Source organism: Varroa jacobsoni, unplaced genomic scaffold, assembly GCF_002532875.2.
Source record: "Varroa jacobsoni isolate VJ856 unplaced genomic scaffold, vjacob_1.0 scaffold_355, whole genome shotgun sequence".
NCBI classification, from domain to species: domain Eukaryota; kingdom Metazoa; phylum Arthropoda; class Arachnida; order Mesostigmata; family Varroidae; genus Varroa; species Varroa jacobsoni.
Window position 1 is genome coordinate 273,931 of NW_019213257.1, and position 15,211 is coordinate 289,141.

At 40.7% G+C, this 15,211-nt stretch overlaps 2 protein-coding genes and 1 long non-coding RNA gene across 8 annotated transcripts in view; 2 read left to right on the top strand and 1 right to left on the bottom strand.

Moving 5' to 3' along the window:
- Positions 1–2,754, bottom strand: part of LOC111259657 (uncharacterized) — a 3,511-nt gene extending 757 nt beyond the window's left edge. The window contains exons 1-2 of one of the 5 annotated variants that reach the window (XM_086967984.1): positions 675–732; positions 399–490 (exon numbers count right to left, since the gene is read on the bottom strand). The gene's annotated coding sequence lies outside the window, so the exon portion shown is untranslated. Of the gene's footprint in view, positions 1–282; positions 308–398; positions 491–554; positions 644–674; positions 784–2,630 lie in introns of those variants that run through there. The other 4 variants (XM_086967982.1, XM_086967981.1, XM_086967985.1 and 1 more) reach the window with 4 other exon arrangements.
- A 118-nt stretch (positions 2,755–2,872) lies between these two features.
- LOC111259656 (uncharacterized) lies at positions 2,873–4,662 on the top strand. The gene is made up of 2 exons (XM_022831830.2): positions 2,873–3,982; positions 4,248–4,662. Exons 1-2 carry the CDS (start codon positions 3,380–3,382, stop codon positions 4,425–4,427), a joined length of 783 nt encoding a protein of 260 aa, XP_022687565.1. The 5' UTR covers positions 2,873–3,379; the 3' UTR covers positions 4,428–4,662.
- A 5,622-nt stretch (positions 4,663–10,284) lies between these two features.
- Positions 10,285–14,168, top strand: LOC111259659 (uncharacterized). 2 transcript variants are annotated; one of them, XR_002679762.2, is made up of 4 exons: positions 10,285–10,818; positions 11,153–11,307; positions 12,322–12,505; positions 13,075–14,168. It is a non-coding gene; the product is annotated as an uncharacterized LOC111259659 (long non-coding RNA). The 2 variants fall into 2 exon arrangements; XR_015310690.1 differs by lacking the exon at positions 10,285–10,818 and adding an exon at positions 10,833–10,859.
- Positions 14,169–15,211: the final 1,043 nt, after the last annotated feature.

Sequence of the window (15,211 nt, forward strand, 5' to 3'; positions counted from 1 at the left end):
TATATATAAATGTACGCACCTATAAACAACTGCGTAACAATAAACCTAATAGATAATATCGTGTATCTGAAAACAGTTGCTGTCAAGACACAAATGCACATAATGCCAAGCTAAATATCTGCGAGCAGTCTACGCCTGATTTGAAACTATCTACCTTTGATCGACCCTATCTACGCTACTTGTTTAAATTACAGATATATATGTGTATATAATAAATAACGGTTCGGCGGTTCGAAGATGCGCAAGCCATGGTCGTGTAACCGTAGAAGCTATAAGATTTACTTTCAAAGTGCAGTCGATATGGAAATCCACACGATTTTGCGCTTACATATCACCAGCAAACATGGAGATTTGACCCATTTTATCTAATTTAATTTAGAGTTTCCATAAGCCTGTACTTCTTCGAAGATTCCTCGAGAGTGCTACCATCGACATTTGTAAGGTCTGGTATCGTGATTCCGCTGGTATATGATAGAGTTGAATCTTCGTTCTTAATGATGAACAAAAACAACAACAAGTCAAAAAAAAAGAACCTATTAGGTACGTGATCTCACCTTCACCTATTCTTCGACGTGGACAGACCATCGGACCTGCTTTCCTGTACTCCTACAAAAATAGGCTGTCCTACTAGATGCAAATACATCGCTCGCTTGATGAATAAAATGCCTACTTACGTGAATTTGTCCTTTCGAAATCGCTTTCACTAGTCTCCTCAAGAAGAGACCATGGTCCTTTAAAACAGATTGCTTATATCTCTTAAGGAGAGGGTTTGTGCGACGCAAGCGCCGCATAGAACATGAAACCGAAAAGAGTCGAATTCTATTGAAAAAAGATCCTAGCGACAGGACGCACGGTACAAGAGTACTACAGAAAAGAAATGCCGTTTACTATGAATGTAGGCATACATTCATGGTAGCTATAGGAATATTCAGCCACATGACGCATTACACTATAGTTTATTGTTATCGTTAAGCAATTAACTAGAAAATACAGTCTATGTTTAAGAGGGAACAGAGGCAGGCAGGCTTACAATAGAGTAAAACTTTGGCCGGCGCTTTTTCAACCATTTTTCTAAGTGTCAAGCCATTATTTGTCCGATTATACGAATGTGCCGATCGGCTTTCCCCAGTTCAATGCTTGTAGACAGAGCAAGCGGATATCTTTCTGTCTCTACTTAGATCTATTCAATTTTAGCTGATTTAAAAAAAAAATTAAATAAATGACATTAAAATAGACTTTTCGACGTATTTGAATGATCAGGCAGCCAATCGATTTGGGCTAGCCGCGTTTATGGGCATCACACTGATATTCCCGATTTCCAGACCGTTTGTAAATTGCTGACTTTATGAGTCAACATCTGGCGCAACGTAACAGAGCTGATTAGAGATCATATGATGGATTTATGTGTCTTTAAGATATCTCAGTTTGAATCTGGCTGCCCTATCCTTCCAAGCAAATTGTCTCCCCATGAAAAACCCAGACCGCAATAACCAAAAAATATGATGTCCGTTTTATTATAGTTGCGTAAATCTGTAATCACACAAATCTGATTGGTGTGTGACATGTGACCAGAGCTGATGAAGTAACTTTTTTTTCGGAATTTTCAGTGATTTCAAATCTTCGCCCGTGGCGCTCCTCCTTTACGGAGCATCTATTCGCTTCTGGAGCAGGGTTCCAACGCTTTTGGAGCGACACATTTTATATGAAATTATTCATACAGTAAAATAAACATATAAAGGTATTAATTTTTTCAAAGGTAATAGGTGCAAACTAATGCCCTGCGCGATTTGAAGCATCATCAGATTGTGTTTCCATAGGTTTGTCTCGTGTCTGCGTCCGATAGTGTTTGCGTCGCACTGACTATTATTGCGTCATATCGATATTCGAGCCACTACCACGAGAACGACCCCAACTGGGGTGCCGTTTACAACAGAGAGATAATCAAGATCGCTAAGAACAGCTGTCAAGAATCTCATTTTATTCGCCCTTCGTCGTTAGCACGGTGGGCGGATACGGTGATTTCAGCCTGATCACGGATAAACGTTTCGACAGTAATTTGTTCCCAAATGGGATTAAATCTTGTAATAATAAATTGCAATCATTAAAAAAATTATAAAAGAGCCTTTCCTAGTAAATATTTTAAATTTGACCTACGTAAGAAATATTACATAATAAGTAAAGTTTTAGTTTTGCAGAAATACATACGTAGCACTATTGGATTATTTAAGGCATACATTCTATGGCAAAGGTTAGCGATGTGAGAAATCTCGTCAGCCAAATCAGCTGGCATAGGGTATCCAGCTCGATGTGGCAGCTCGGAATAATGGTCTATGTATCGTATTGTTTTGTCATAGCAAGAAGGAAATGCTAGACACCATGATATCAGCTAAAAAGCACTTTTAATCCAATTGCTCGTTTAGAAAAAGCAGGCAAAAGTAATGAAGACAAACTTAAATAAAGTCATTTAATTACTCTGATTAAACGAATGTCATAAAAGTAATAATGATATTCATTTAAAAGGAAACACTATTTCAGACTTTACTTTTGTGCTGATATGAATTGTACGGACTGTGGATTTTCTTCGAATATCTAGTTTAAAACTGTGGCTCAAGCGAACCAGACAGACTCACAATTCAACCGTTAAAATTCATTGGACACATGGAGACGAGAAGACCCTTCACTCTTCTCTATGCCAGAAAAGGCATAGTTGGATTCAGGGATGATTCCTCTGTCTTTGATCGTGTCTGTCATAGGACGCGACAAAATTATGATCAGTCTCCATATTTTAACCGCGACTTCTATGTTTTTGTTTGAATCCACGAGTTTGTGGATTAGTGAGCATCCAACAATGACCAACTGGCTCTGTGTCCAACTACGGCCCCATTGCTACAATGACGCGCTTTGAATCGTAAAGCTTTGATGTGGAGTTGCTCTTTTGAATAATCCGTGTTTATGGGATGTCAGTAAAATGTCAAATTTAGCACGATTGTCAGTTCTTTGCCGTTCGCCATTGCGCTGGAACAGTGCTCTGGGCTTGTTAATTGTGTTAGTGCGCCGATCGAAGAGAACTTCGACAGAAAGAACTCATATTTAAACGATCCGCACTCTTTCAAATGGCTAACTTATTCGTCTCACTTCCTTTTAGGCGCTTGATTCGTTCGTAAGATGAATCTACAAATTTCAACTAGCGGTGTTTATCTCTTTACTATGTCCATCAGGGAGGTGGGCATTGCTAAAGGTACAACCGGATCATCACTGAAATCTGTGCGAAATAGGCCGCCGGTTTTTTGAGAAATATTCTACTAGCAGTTATTAACAGTTCTGGGGAGTGTGCCATAATCGATTTAGAAAAATCTAAGGCAGTCGTTTGGTGTCCACAATGGAAATCTTCGGCGGCCTTGACGACGATATATTTGTGCAGAAGAAGCCTCAGCGTGAAGTAGACAGTTCAGTTCTGTTACTAGAGGCTGAACCAGGCTGGTTTCACAACGAATCAGCTCCGGAAGGTCTCGAGCTTTTGAGGCTAAAGTATCTCGCCGATCGTTTCTACAAAGAGAAGAGGTATGCCGAGGCTGCTTGGACGTACATTTCCGCAATCGAAATTTGTCCACCAAAAAACCTGGGCTTTCTGCGAGATATCATGGATGGTGCCACACGGTCTTTAATTCACAGTTCGAGGCTGTCAGGTATCCAAAATGACACAATTTACAAACAAGCGTTGGAACGAATTCATATGCTTGAAGAGATCGTAACCTGTGAAGATCACAGATTTTCGGTGGCAGCAACGTTGTGGTTGGCCGCAGGCGGCCTTAAAGATCTGCACATATTGATTGAATCCGAGCCCCAAAGCGCGAGCCTATGGAGAACCCTCGGACGCCGTTACCAGGCCGATGGGAAGGAGCTACTTGCATTGTGCTGCTTTGTTAAGGCCGCGTGCTATTTTCGAAATAGCGTGCATGAGTGCAAGGACAGATTCCGTGAAGTGAGTTTAACTTTTGCCTGGCTAATAATTAATAATTACCCTATTTCAATAATAATAAGTAACTATAGCATATGTTTTAGAGGAACAGAGAACTAAAACGATGGTAATATAGACGTCTGTAAAAATATTTCGCCTGGTTGCCTGTTCGCCGATTTACCTTAGTCAATTGAGTATCAATAATGCCTTGTGCTCATTATGTTTTATTTGTTAGCTTAGCGATCTAAAACATTGCTCGTCGCCATTTTTTTTTGTGTCATCATTTTAGGAGAATCTAGCTGCCGCAGAGGACATTAAAAACCAAATTGTTGAAATAAGTGCCGCTCTTCCGCAGAGCGCGCTTAATATCGTCGATCGAATAAACAGCTTCTATGCATCGTTGGCTGATACAAAGCGGGAGCCAGGAAAGCCCTTTGAGGATTATTGGTTTCCCCCTGAATGTCTCTAATTGTGTTCTACATAATGAGCGTGATTGCCTTATTTGTTTGAATAATATATATTGAATGCTCATATCACACAGTCATGTTTCACAAACGTCCCTTCTGATGCGCCGCGCATAAAACGCACGTTTTTTTTTTCATTCGGATGCATTCTGTAAATATATAGATAAAAATATAACATCTAGGATACTGAACACTCGTAAACAAACTAAATGTAATAAAGTCTCGTGTTCATTAATTATCCTTGCTTTGGGTCCTTGATTACGTATCGTGTACACGGCCAAAGTTGGATGTTGGCCTTTGAGGAAGGCTTACGGTTGTTCTATAAAATGCATAGTAAGTTATATTGAACTTTGCTCACCCTATGTAATGGTAAATTACGGAACACGCTCGAATGTCCGTTCACTCGAGAATCGAACACAATTTTTTATTAGGCAAGTCCATGGTGCATTTTGGAACACTAGCGATTTGATGATTTTCCACTGGGACATTACGAATGAAATCAGGGAATAACCTTTGTTGTCTAGTTTAATAATAAAATAATTATCCCGTTGCCGTGTAAGTGTGTTATTGCAACAGTTGTTATGATCTGTGGGAAAGGTGCTTTGCTACAGATTGTGTGATAAAGTCCATTACAAAGTTAAATAACTGCCTTCTAAAGACAGACCTATAATTATTCTCCAAAAAAATCGCCGCTTGTGAATCAAACTGCTGCTGAAGATTTTCGATTATGGGGGACCACTGGGGACAAATGTCCTGCCAACGGAATGTGGAGGGCTCATGTAGCGATAAAACTATATGGATCACTCTGATTTCGTAATGAGAGAGCGTTGGCTATTTTTTTCTTATAAAATTTCAAAATATGAGACAATACAAGCCAGCTAACTATTTATCGCGTTTCATCGAATGTTCACTGAACTAGGAGGAATTTAAGAAACTACTTGATTTTTACGTCACAGTTTCGCCTACTAGTATAAGCAGACTTATAGAAAAATTGCACCTTATAGAGGTCATCTGGGGGCTGAATCCGCCAGCTTTAGCGGCCCAATAGAACTCATGAAAATTATGGTAGAGAAATCATGAAGCTTACTCTAGGTATCTTGGCTTGAAAAAGACTGCATGTAACAGTATGTGTATACATTTCGGTAGTCAGCCTAAGGAGAACCACAGATCTTCCAGACGTGACCTCTTACGTATAAAATGATCTTTACTGCAGCCCGGAAAGTAGCTGTCTACGGTCTTCGCAAGACATTGGCATGCAACATTCTCCAGTTGGGCGTACGGTGGTACATTATTCTTGTATGTAAAATGTCTACGACGCAAAGCCAGGCTGTCGTTCGCGTCGTATCACCACTGACCTTATCAAGCTTTTTCTGGTGGTTGTAAAGCAGAGGTTCTGATTCTAGCCATTTTTGCTACTTGTAATATTATCTTAGTCTATACCTGTAATATTTTGGTAACGTGCAATAATTTCTTGTTAATAAAGATATAGATTATAAAAATCTAATGTTTTAAATATATTTTGACTCGGCGTCATTTGAATACTTATAATTACAAATGTAACTTAATAATTTCAAATGGGAATGCTTTCAATATAACTGAGATAACTCACAATCGTTGTTGGTTTTTTAGTTCTATTTTAATTTTATTAAGTCCTATACATTTCATATGAGTGTATTATGTTTGGCGAAATATAGTTTCGAAGACTTACAGGAAATAATTCAGCCATAAATCCGACACGGACACCACATCAACCGAACGAACTCCATTATTATTATATGCACTGGGCATCTCGACGCCTACGGATACGTGTACGGATGACAGCACTTTTAAAATACTTTATAGAGCATCACCGAATTCTACTCAGATCGTGCTATTGAATCACGGTTCTTTATCCTGCTGCCCCACTTCTCAGCAGCGTTGTGTCGTCTAGCTTGACATGAATACTACTATCAACAGTGGTCCATGATGCAAGCCTGGTCTTGGTAATGTGTGCATTTTTTGAAGGTTTGATGAACAAGCCCTTTCGGTAATCAAGCACCAGCCACAACGAAACAACGGCAGGACAATATTACCATCAATTAGACGAGGCCCAAATTTCCTAGCCTTAATTCATGGCCTGTCTAAGTTACACCGTTTTTCGCACAAATTTTTTTCTTGCGTACGCAAACATCGTTAGGCATTTCGTGACATCGTGGACAACACAGTCCGTTATCTTGTTTAAGTTCACAAGGTGCTAGCTACCCACAGCACCATAATTGGCCCCTATATTTTACTAGCTTGCCCCCGAACCAAATGATAACGAACAGCTGGAAAAAGTCGATGAAAGCCATTATTGAGTGGCGGCAAGACGTAGTCCGTCATCACTATCAATGATTTGGCACCATTTCGAATACGGCCGTTAATCATTCGGTATGAGAAGGCTGCACTGCCGTTCGGTGTTCTAGTTTGTAAACTGCTAGGTCCATATGAATACGATGTCGCTGGTTAAGGCTGACCCCTATTGCTGGAAATAAGTTAAACAATCTCGAATAGCGTTTTTGCGATTATAAGACCGTTAGAGCATTCGTTGCGTACCAGTATTTTGGCATGGAGAACTATGGAGATTGAGTTTGTTACGAAAGGACACAACGATGTTTTTAAAAAAGCTTTCTTCTATCATTATCTGTTCAATTCAAAACAAACGTTAATACTTACTAGTAACTACCTTAGATTACCGCGTCTGTACTTAATATACCTAATATTTTACGGCTTAAGATTATTAAAGCAGTAGTTCTAGAGGCAGCCTTTAACTGGCCGAAAGGCTATGCTATTCTAGCAAATGGGTTTGTCTTTAACCTTGCTTAAAGGCGTTCCATTCGGTATTGGGTCAGCCTCTTCCATTTTCGGCCGCTTCGTTTACACTTACTCGATTAATAGCCGAATAATACCTTAGCACGTATATTTTCCATAAGTTGCTATTATAAATAGGCCTCAGGATGGTCGAGGGGGATGAACATTAATCCGTGATTTAAAAGCTGTCTTAACTTCACTGATGTGTTTTTATAGCTAGTACATAGTTTCACACATAATTACACATAAAAATGTTCCAAACTCTTCGAAAATGACGTGGTAATCATCTGTGCTAACGGACCATGCGTGTCTGACATATTAAGCGGAATACGCGTAGCAAGCTAACTTCAGCCGCGTTTGCTGATATAAACACTTACTAGGCAAAAGGCCAGCTCGTGCAAAGGCAACGAACCTGAAATAGAAAAACACCCTCAAACTGAACAATCAAATTCTGGCTGCATGGAATGTTAATATATCGAGTCTGAGTGAAACAGCTTAAGAGCGCTCCAGGCGCTACGATACAACGGTCCTATTTCGACTGCAAACGGTATGGCCTAATATTTTCGGCTTTACGCCTGTTAGACCCAGTACGAAACGGACCGAGTGTCTATGTCCTGGTTCGAACTTCAACCACAACGTGTCGCTACTATCAGCAGGCAAATTCGTTACTTGCTAAACTGTCACGGCTACGGTTTTTTTTTTTTTTTTTTTATGGTCCTTATTCTAAGTTCAATGGTCTGCTATACTTACTCACCAGAAAATATTTTAGTATATATTGACAAACAAAGCAGGTATCTTTATGCGGAAATTTGTTGCGCCAGCTGCGTGGCGATTTCAGTTAATAGTGGGTTCTTCTGAATCCATAATATGTACCGCCGAGCGCCGTTATAAAATCGATATTGCCCTGATATTTTACTACAGTATAGAGAACAAAAAACGAAAACGAAGGATAAGTGAGTACGTAAAAGTTTGCTACTTACAAATGTTCAACTGCGAGGCTGTTGAATATGGCCGAGGCGTGAATGTCAATGATGGATACATTGGAAAGAAGTAGATCCACAATCATTAGATAACTGTTTGTGCCGTTGCGAATATCGGTCCAGTCACTAAGAGACCTTGTTCATATAATTAGTTACGTCGGGAGCCGAAACTTTCCCGAGTCGGTAAAAATCGACGGATATACTACTTTAGATCAAGGTGATCTTCGAAGTAAATAGCTAATATAGATAATCTGTTCCGGTGTATCTTTCAATACAATACGATAGATAAATTCGTTTATTAATTTGACCCGGTAGGGATAGCCCTCTTCGTGTGTACAACCATGCATCAAATAAAGCAACAGCTATTAAAATAGCCGAATTTTCTTAAACCTCGTAAAAAATCCTTTTGAAAAATAAAAATATTACATTTTCGAGTGTTAACGCTACGTTGGAGATTAACAACAACGCTAGGGACGATGATTTGGTCTCGAGAGAGATCGCATTGTCGAGAAATATGTTCTAGAAAGCTGTCACGTAAAAGTTAACGCGAAAAAGAAATCTACACATGGGCTCATAATCCTCGTGTGGGCGAAACCAAAGAGCTATAACTTCGCTTTGCACTCAGAACACCCTAAGAATCAAGTTAAGTTACTGATGCGGAAAGCAACCCTAGTCACACACACACGACGTAATTTTGGAAACTTCATTTGCCTGTTGAACGTAACTTACAAATCTTTATAGGTAGAGTAGTATATCAGCCTAAGAAGTATGTCATGCTATCAGCAAAAGCCTTTAAGAATAACGTATTTCAGGACATACCTACATTCAGTTTGCCTTACAACAAAAGGAAACACAGTCAATGGCTTTTCAGACTGCCGATGTATCTTTTATACTCTAAATCTCCGTAATATTTTGAAGTCATCAGCACACATTTTGTATTTAGCCCCTAGTTGGTAGAGCCGCCGCCGCCGCCGCCGCCGTTCAGACGTAGTCCAGACAAGGCTTAAGCATAGAGCCTGTAACGGTTTGGGTCAACTGCTGATGGGTAGACATAGAATCACTGACTGAGACTCGTAACGCACGGCGGACATCAAGCGACTACGTCAGTACTGATCCCCTGGAATCAAGATCTTTTTACAAGGTATAGATTGATCAACCTTCTCAAACGCATGCAAGAACTCGGCATATACTACATCGAGAGGCACAGTTAGGTTGTACGTTTATGAGTCGTGTGTTAATAGACTACCTTTTTCGAAAGTCATGTTTGTTAGAATCATGTAGTACGTTTGATGAAAATGGTAAACGGCATGAACGAAAGTGTTTTCCACTAAGGGACAGCGTGGAGCTTTCTGGTGGTGAACGCGATCTCTTTAACTGAAAAACTGTCATAAAAGATTCGCGAAACAGTGAGAACCTACACCATCCATGAAGCTGTTAATGAAGATAGTAGGGGCAACAGTAACGCGAGAAGACAAGCTGCCTCTTCAAAGAAGGTTGGCGATGCTTGGCCTGTAGTAAGGCTGCGCTTGTGCCTGATCCCATGTATGTTTCGCATCGACAACCACGAGAGTAAACTCAGATATCATTAGGACGGGCGTTAGTCGGCATAAGAGTCTGCGCTGGCTGGATGCACATGCAAAATATCTTCAGAGCAACTTGGTCAGTATGCTCGAGTAAACGAAATGACTCCATTGTAAACGTTTCGTATGTTATCTGCGAAAGAAGCTCCGTTTGTCTCCTTCAAGTTAGGTCGCTTGCGGGACGCACAAGCCGATTCGCGTGAGTCAATTTAATCGAGCGTATTGGGGAAAAAGAGTGATTAAATTAACCAGGGGCATGGAAATATGGTGCAGAGAGGGGTATAGCAGTTGCTGTAGTAACGTGTGACCTTGTTGCAACCGCGACCAGTGAACAAGGTTAGAATTGACAATGATCACTCCAGAGTCACTAGCTTTTGCAATACCTAAGCATTACATGCAAAAAGATTGCGGCTTACGAATAATTTATTGGAAGAAAGTTGCCAAATGGCTCTATTTTAATGGCAAGCAAGGTTGTACGTGGACGCTAGTAACGAAGTCTTCAATATCAGTTAAAACAGTTCAGTTGAAAGGCCTGAGTTTCAAAGTGACAAATTAAAAATTTATAAATTACCTCACCAGTGTAACACATGAGCTGGCGCACGCGTAGGTGTTACAAACAAATACATATCGTTCTTAAGTTATTATATCCCAGCTAGTGATAAACTAAAGGTACTACGAGTTCTTTCTTGACATGTTCGTAAAGAAGATCACTGTTGCAGTCAGAACCTCTAGTGCAGACAAACGCTTAAACGGGCGCTGACGACATCTAAAGTTTTTTACGTTCAGTATTGTGCGCAAGTCTTGCTTCAGACGGATGACCTTTCCAAGCACGTAAAACGTGTGTCTACGTCCAACCCCGAACCCTAAACCGCGCCACGTGTTTTTGACGTCAATAGCCAGACTCGTTGCCAAACGCTATTACAAGGGCGTCTGCAGCTCCCTAATCGCACACACGGCGGGGTTGTTTTCGTTAACTAAAACGAATGAATGCATTCGCTCTCATTGCGGTAAGATAACGATTAGTTATAACATGGATTTATAGTAGACAGTAAGAATTGCAACTATTCAATAATTAATGTGTACCTTGTGAATTGAAAAAAAAAAACAGCTTTGAATGAGCCTTTAAGGGCTCTCTGACATGACAATGTGTCAACAATTCTTAATGCTCGCCCTCAATACTGTCGGTGTTGATGAGCGAGTCCAAAGAAGGCAACCGTTGTTGCGGCTGGAAATCGTGCCCTGCCAAAATCTATACGTGTTGATCTGTACTTGATGCCTGGTAGATGGGTGAATGTGTACGTTTCTTGTTCTCAGACTTTTTGGCCGCTTAATTTCTTGCAGATGATCTCGGAATGAGCAAAACCCTCGCTCCAGAGGAATCCACTCTTCATGGTCCCACGATAACCATTGTCTCGCAGGCCACTTTTCTTCAATCGACACTCGGCTATATCATTGTGATACTCGTCATCCTCATACTTCTCGCCCTTTTACTACTGGTAGGCTTTTCATAAGAAAACTATTTTCCTATATCAGTAGATCACGCTTAGTGTTGGCCATTTGAAATTTATATGTATTACTTCCGAAGGGCTAGAAAACGATCGTCATGGAACTTAACAAAAAGGAGTGCTTTTGACAAGAGGCAAGACCAACGAGTTATCCTCTTTTTTTTTTTTTTTTCTTTAATACAAACCATAGGCTACCATTAAGCAAATGCTGTTCAAAGAGTCATTGCTGATTTACTGAAATACTGATATCCGATCTTTTTCGAATTGATGTATTCCTTCAACACGATGAAGAAAACTTACCTTATCTTCAAGAACAAACAGTGCCTAACAACTTGAAGAAAGTTGTGTCCCGTTTCGAAACGCAAATACTTACTATATCCTACCATTGATTTACGAATCGCAGAAATAAAATGGAGCTTTTTATCATATTTGAACAGTCAACTATTCACCATGTGGTCTGGTTTCTAATGTCAAATCTCTGCTGTCTCTCCATAGATATCACGCTTTATTGGAGGTGTTAAAGATCAAGCGTAGTTCAATTGATTTGGGTCAATAGGTAGATCTATCAGGCGATTCAATCAATGGCTTCTTTGAGGCTTGATGAATAGTCACAGATCAATAATGAAAAGAGCTAAGAGGTTTTTAAGACTATTTTATCTAACGCAATGAAGGTTAGTCGGAGAGACATGAGGGTCGGACATATATAGCTTTCCATATTGATCATTATGGACTAATATATGTATATCTGTTAACAAAAATATTGTTAACAGATACATATATTGATAAGAGTTTAATTTTAATATTAATTAATTAATTAAAGATCTTAATACAAATTTGCCCCCTACGCTATGGCCTAGCTTTAAAGGCGAATCAATAAAAAATTTATCTTCAATGGTAAATAAAGCCGTTTATTATTATGATCGTCACCTAATCACTAGCTGTTTGGCATGCACAACCTCAAGTTAATCTGTACCTGTCTAATATGAACTTTTACAATTGACTTAGCTATGTATTTGTCTATGCTGCGCAATGGCCCTTCTCTACTTTCGCGAAGGTCCTACACAGAGGAACGAGAATAAGGCGCGTTTCATTCCGCGCATACGAAAGAACTGGAAAAGTTTGAGGGATGCTGAAGAAGCGGCTCGACTTATTAGTAGATAAGTAAGGTCGTCGAAAATCAGAACTTGGGGTACGTTTATCGTCTTTGACAAGCCTAGTCATATTTCAGTGAAACCTACTACGAACAGGTTGGTTTTGATTTAAGAACCCCGAAGGTATTATAAACCCATAATAAACCTAACCTTGCCAAAAAGCATTAGCCGAAAGTGAAGACCCGCTGTTGTGTACGGCGTTTTCATAGTCCGTTCAAAGATTGAAGTGTTCATGTGGAAGCGTTTTACCATTGCACGATATAGAATATCATTAGTCATTTTATGCTTTCAGGTTTAATAATGGCTAATTTTATCTTTGTAAAGTGTACAATAAAAGGTCTGCTCTAGTTTATTATACATATGGTTAGGTAAATTAGTGTATTGTACTACCTATTGCTCCTTCCTTTGAAGGGTTTTGTCGAAACGTTCATTGAGCTCATGGCATTTCTAGCGCGTCTTAGGCTGCTGTCACGCAGTCGGTTTCTGCACTACTCTAGAGAACAATAATAGATCTTTTTCTCTCGTACGGCTTAGTTTATTGTCATTATACTTGCCATGGGGCATCTATTCGACCGGCTGTCTTAGTCCTCATATTCTCTGCGTTTAGAATTCAAGTGTTCAGGTGTTTCTGTGCGTATCTACTTGTGTTGCCAAATGCATGCCTCGAGCGTCGCGTCCGAGTGATCAGTGAACTTTAGCAACAAAGGTAGCAGACGAACCCTGACCAGTAAATCCTGAGACACACCAGCACCTTCGTAGGCTCCATGATCACTATGGAGCCAAACATTATTTAACAAAAGCAATACGAATTTGCATAGGGCCACCGTTACCAGCAAACCTTTCACATGATCGACACCATCTACCGCAGTAATAGTTGTCATAACGGTTAACGGTAACACCTAGCACCACGAGGGGAACTACAACTTGCAGCAGGACGAAAGACAGACAGAGGACCCAACTGCTGACTAACCTGCAAAATGAAAAGCGGTAGACGGGCGAATATGGCCCAGCAAGAGAAGGCAAGCCGCATCCTTCCCATCGTCAAGCTGAATAGAGGAGTAAAGGAGGCTGTCAAGATACAAAGAATACAAATGGGAACGGCCTGGATGAAACTGGGACACTTCGTGCGGAACTAGCTACTCGAGAAGACGCGGTCGAAAAAAACCAGTGATTCTGTTTGGGCGCCCCGAAGAAGAGGAAAAATGCCGGGTTTTTTTTCCTGAAATTTTGCTACAGTTGTACGTGGCATTAGATCGGTACAATCGACGGTGCTCAAACTGATATGCAAACAAACTTCTGGCCCGTTCGGTATAACTGTGACTTGTCAGATGACTGAGACGAAGTGGCCACCTCGTCGAAAGCTTTCTACAAGATCAGAGCCAGCAAATATCTGTTGTCCGAACTTATTCGCAGTAAACCGCTAGCGTGCTGGTCTAACAGAATACGTGCGCTGTATAATACACGTACTACCGACAAAACTTAGCGAATTTCTTGTGTGACTTATTTTGTGAACAGGTCAACAACTACCTACGAACTAGGTTTTGTACACTAATTGCATGTATATCGAGGAAGGATCCAACGTAACCGCAAGATGAGCTAATCATACCCATTTCGCTGCACGAATTTCGAAATTGAGCCCGGTGAGTCCTTCCGCCTCCCGTGCTTAGCAAACACGGAAATATAACCGTAATACACCAAAAATCCAACACAATACTTCCCTTATTTATTTCGTAGACAGCTAGCGATAAGTTACCGACTAGATTACCCAGTTTTCTCACGCATCTATTCCAATCCATTGCGGGACCGTAGACTATGTTATTCCAGAAACGTTGAATTTGTAGACCTCCGAAATGCATATCTACTTCAACAACAACCCTGTACAAAGCTTTGTTTTGTGTAGGCGAATATTAGCTTATCAACCTACCTACCTACATCAGATATAGGTAGATTATGGCCACCGGATAGTGTAAATTGTACACAATAGATCTCTATCGAATGCTTGTGTGACACCTTTTCCCACTTTCGTGGCTGGCAACAAACACCGAGCGTCACCGTATCATTTTGACGGTTCTGGGTGCCTCTCGCACCGGCAGGTTCTTTAGGTTAATCGTCTCTTGTTCGCAGAGTTTTCTTCATTCGGGTCAATTCGGTCTAGAAGAGCCATGAGTAGCAATAACCACGGAGCGGTCCGTCCGGCAAAATTACCTAAAGAAACAAACCATTCAAGAACGAAAACGCGAAAACGGACTACCAGATGGCGAGAGGTCCGGCAAAAGTTGTGAGAGAAGCAGTTCACGCACATAGTTAGCGGCTCGTTGACAGGTCGGGAAGGCAGGCTGCCAACAAAATCGTTTGACTACGGAAGGTCGTCAGGCGGATCGTGCGCGTCTTGGATCCGATACAATTTCATGGCGAATTTCACAGATCACATTAGAGCTAAACGTCTGAGTTCAATCCTGAGACTGCGTCGTTTTCTGTTTTGGATTTCTAGCGTTCAATGGTCGCGACGCGCACATGCACTCCATATTGTGTTCGCGGTTCCGTACGGGTCGTAAAATCAGACGTATTCGTTGAAAACGTTTAGCTTTGCGCTTCTGGCTGAGGTGCAGTGCCTCAGGACTGAATGGACTAGGCTTATAACGAACTCGTATGCAGAGGCTTTGCAGACCGGCTTACTCTCGTAAGCCGGTTGAAGATACAGTGCCGCGTTGCAAATCGGGGGTGAAATATATATATATATAAAC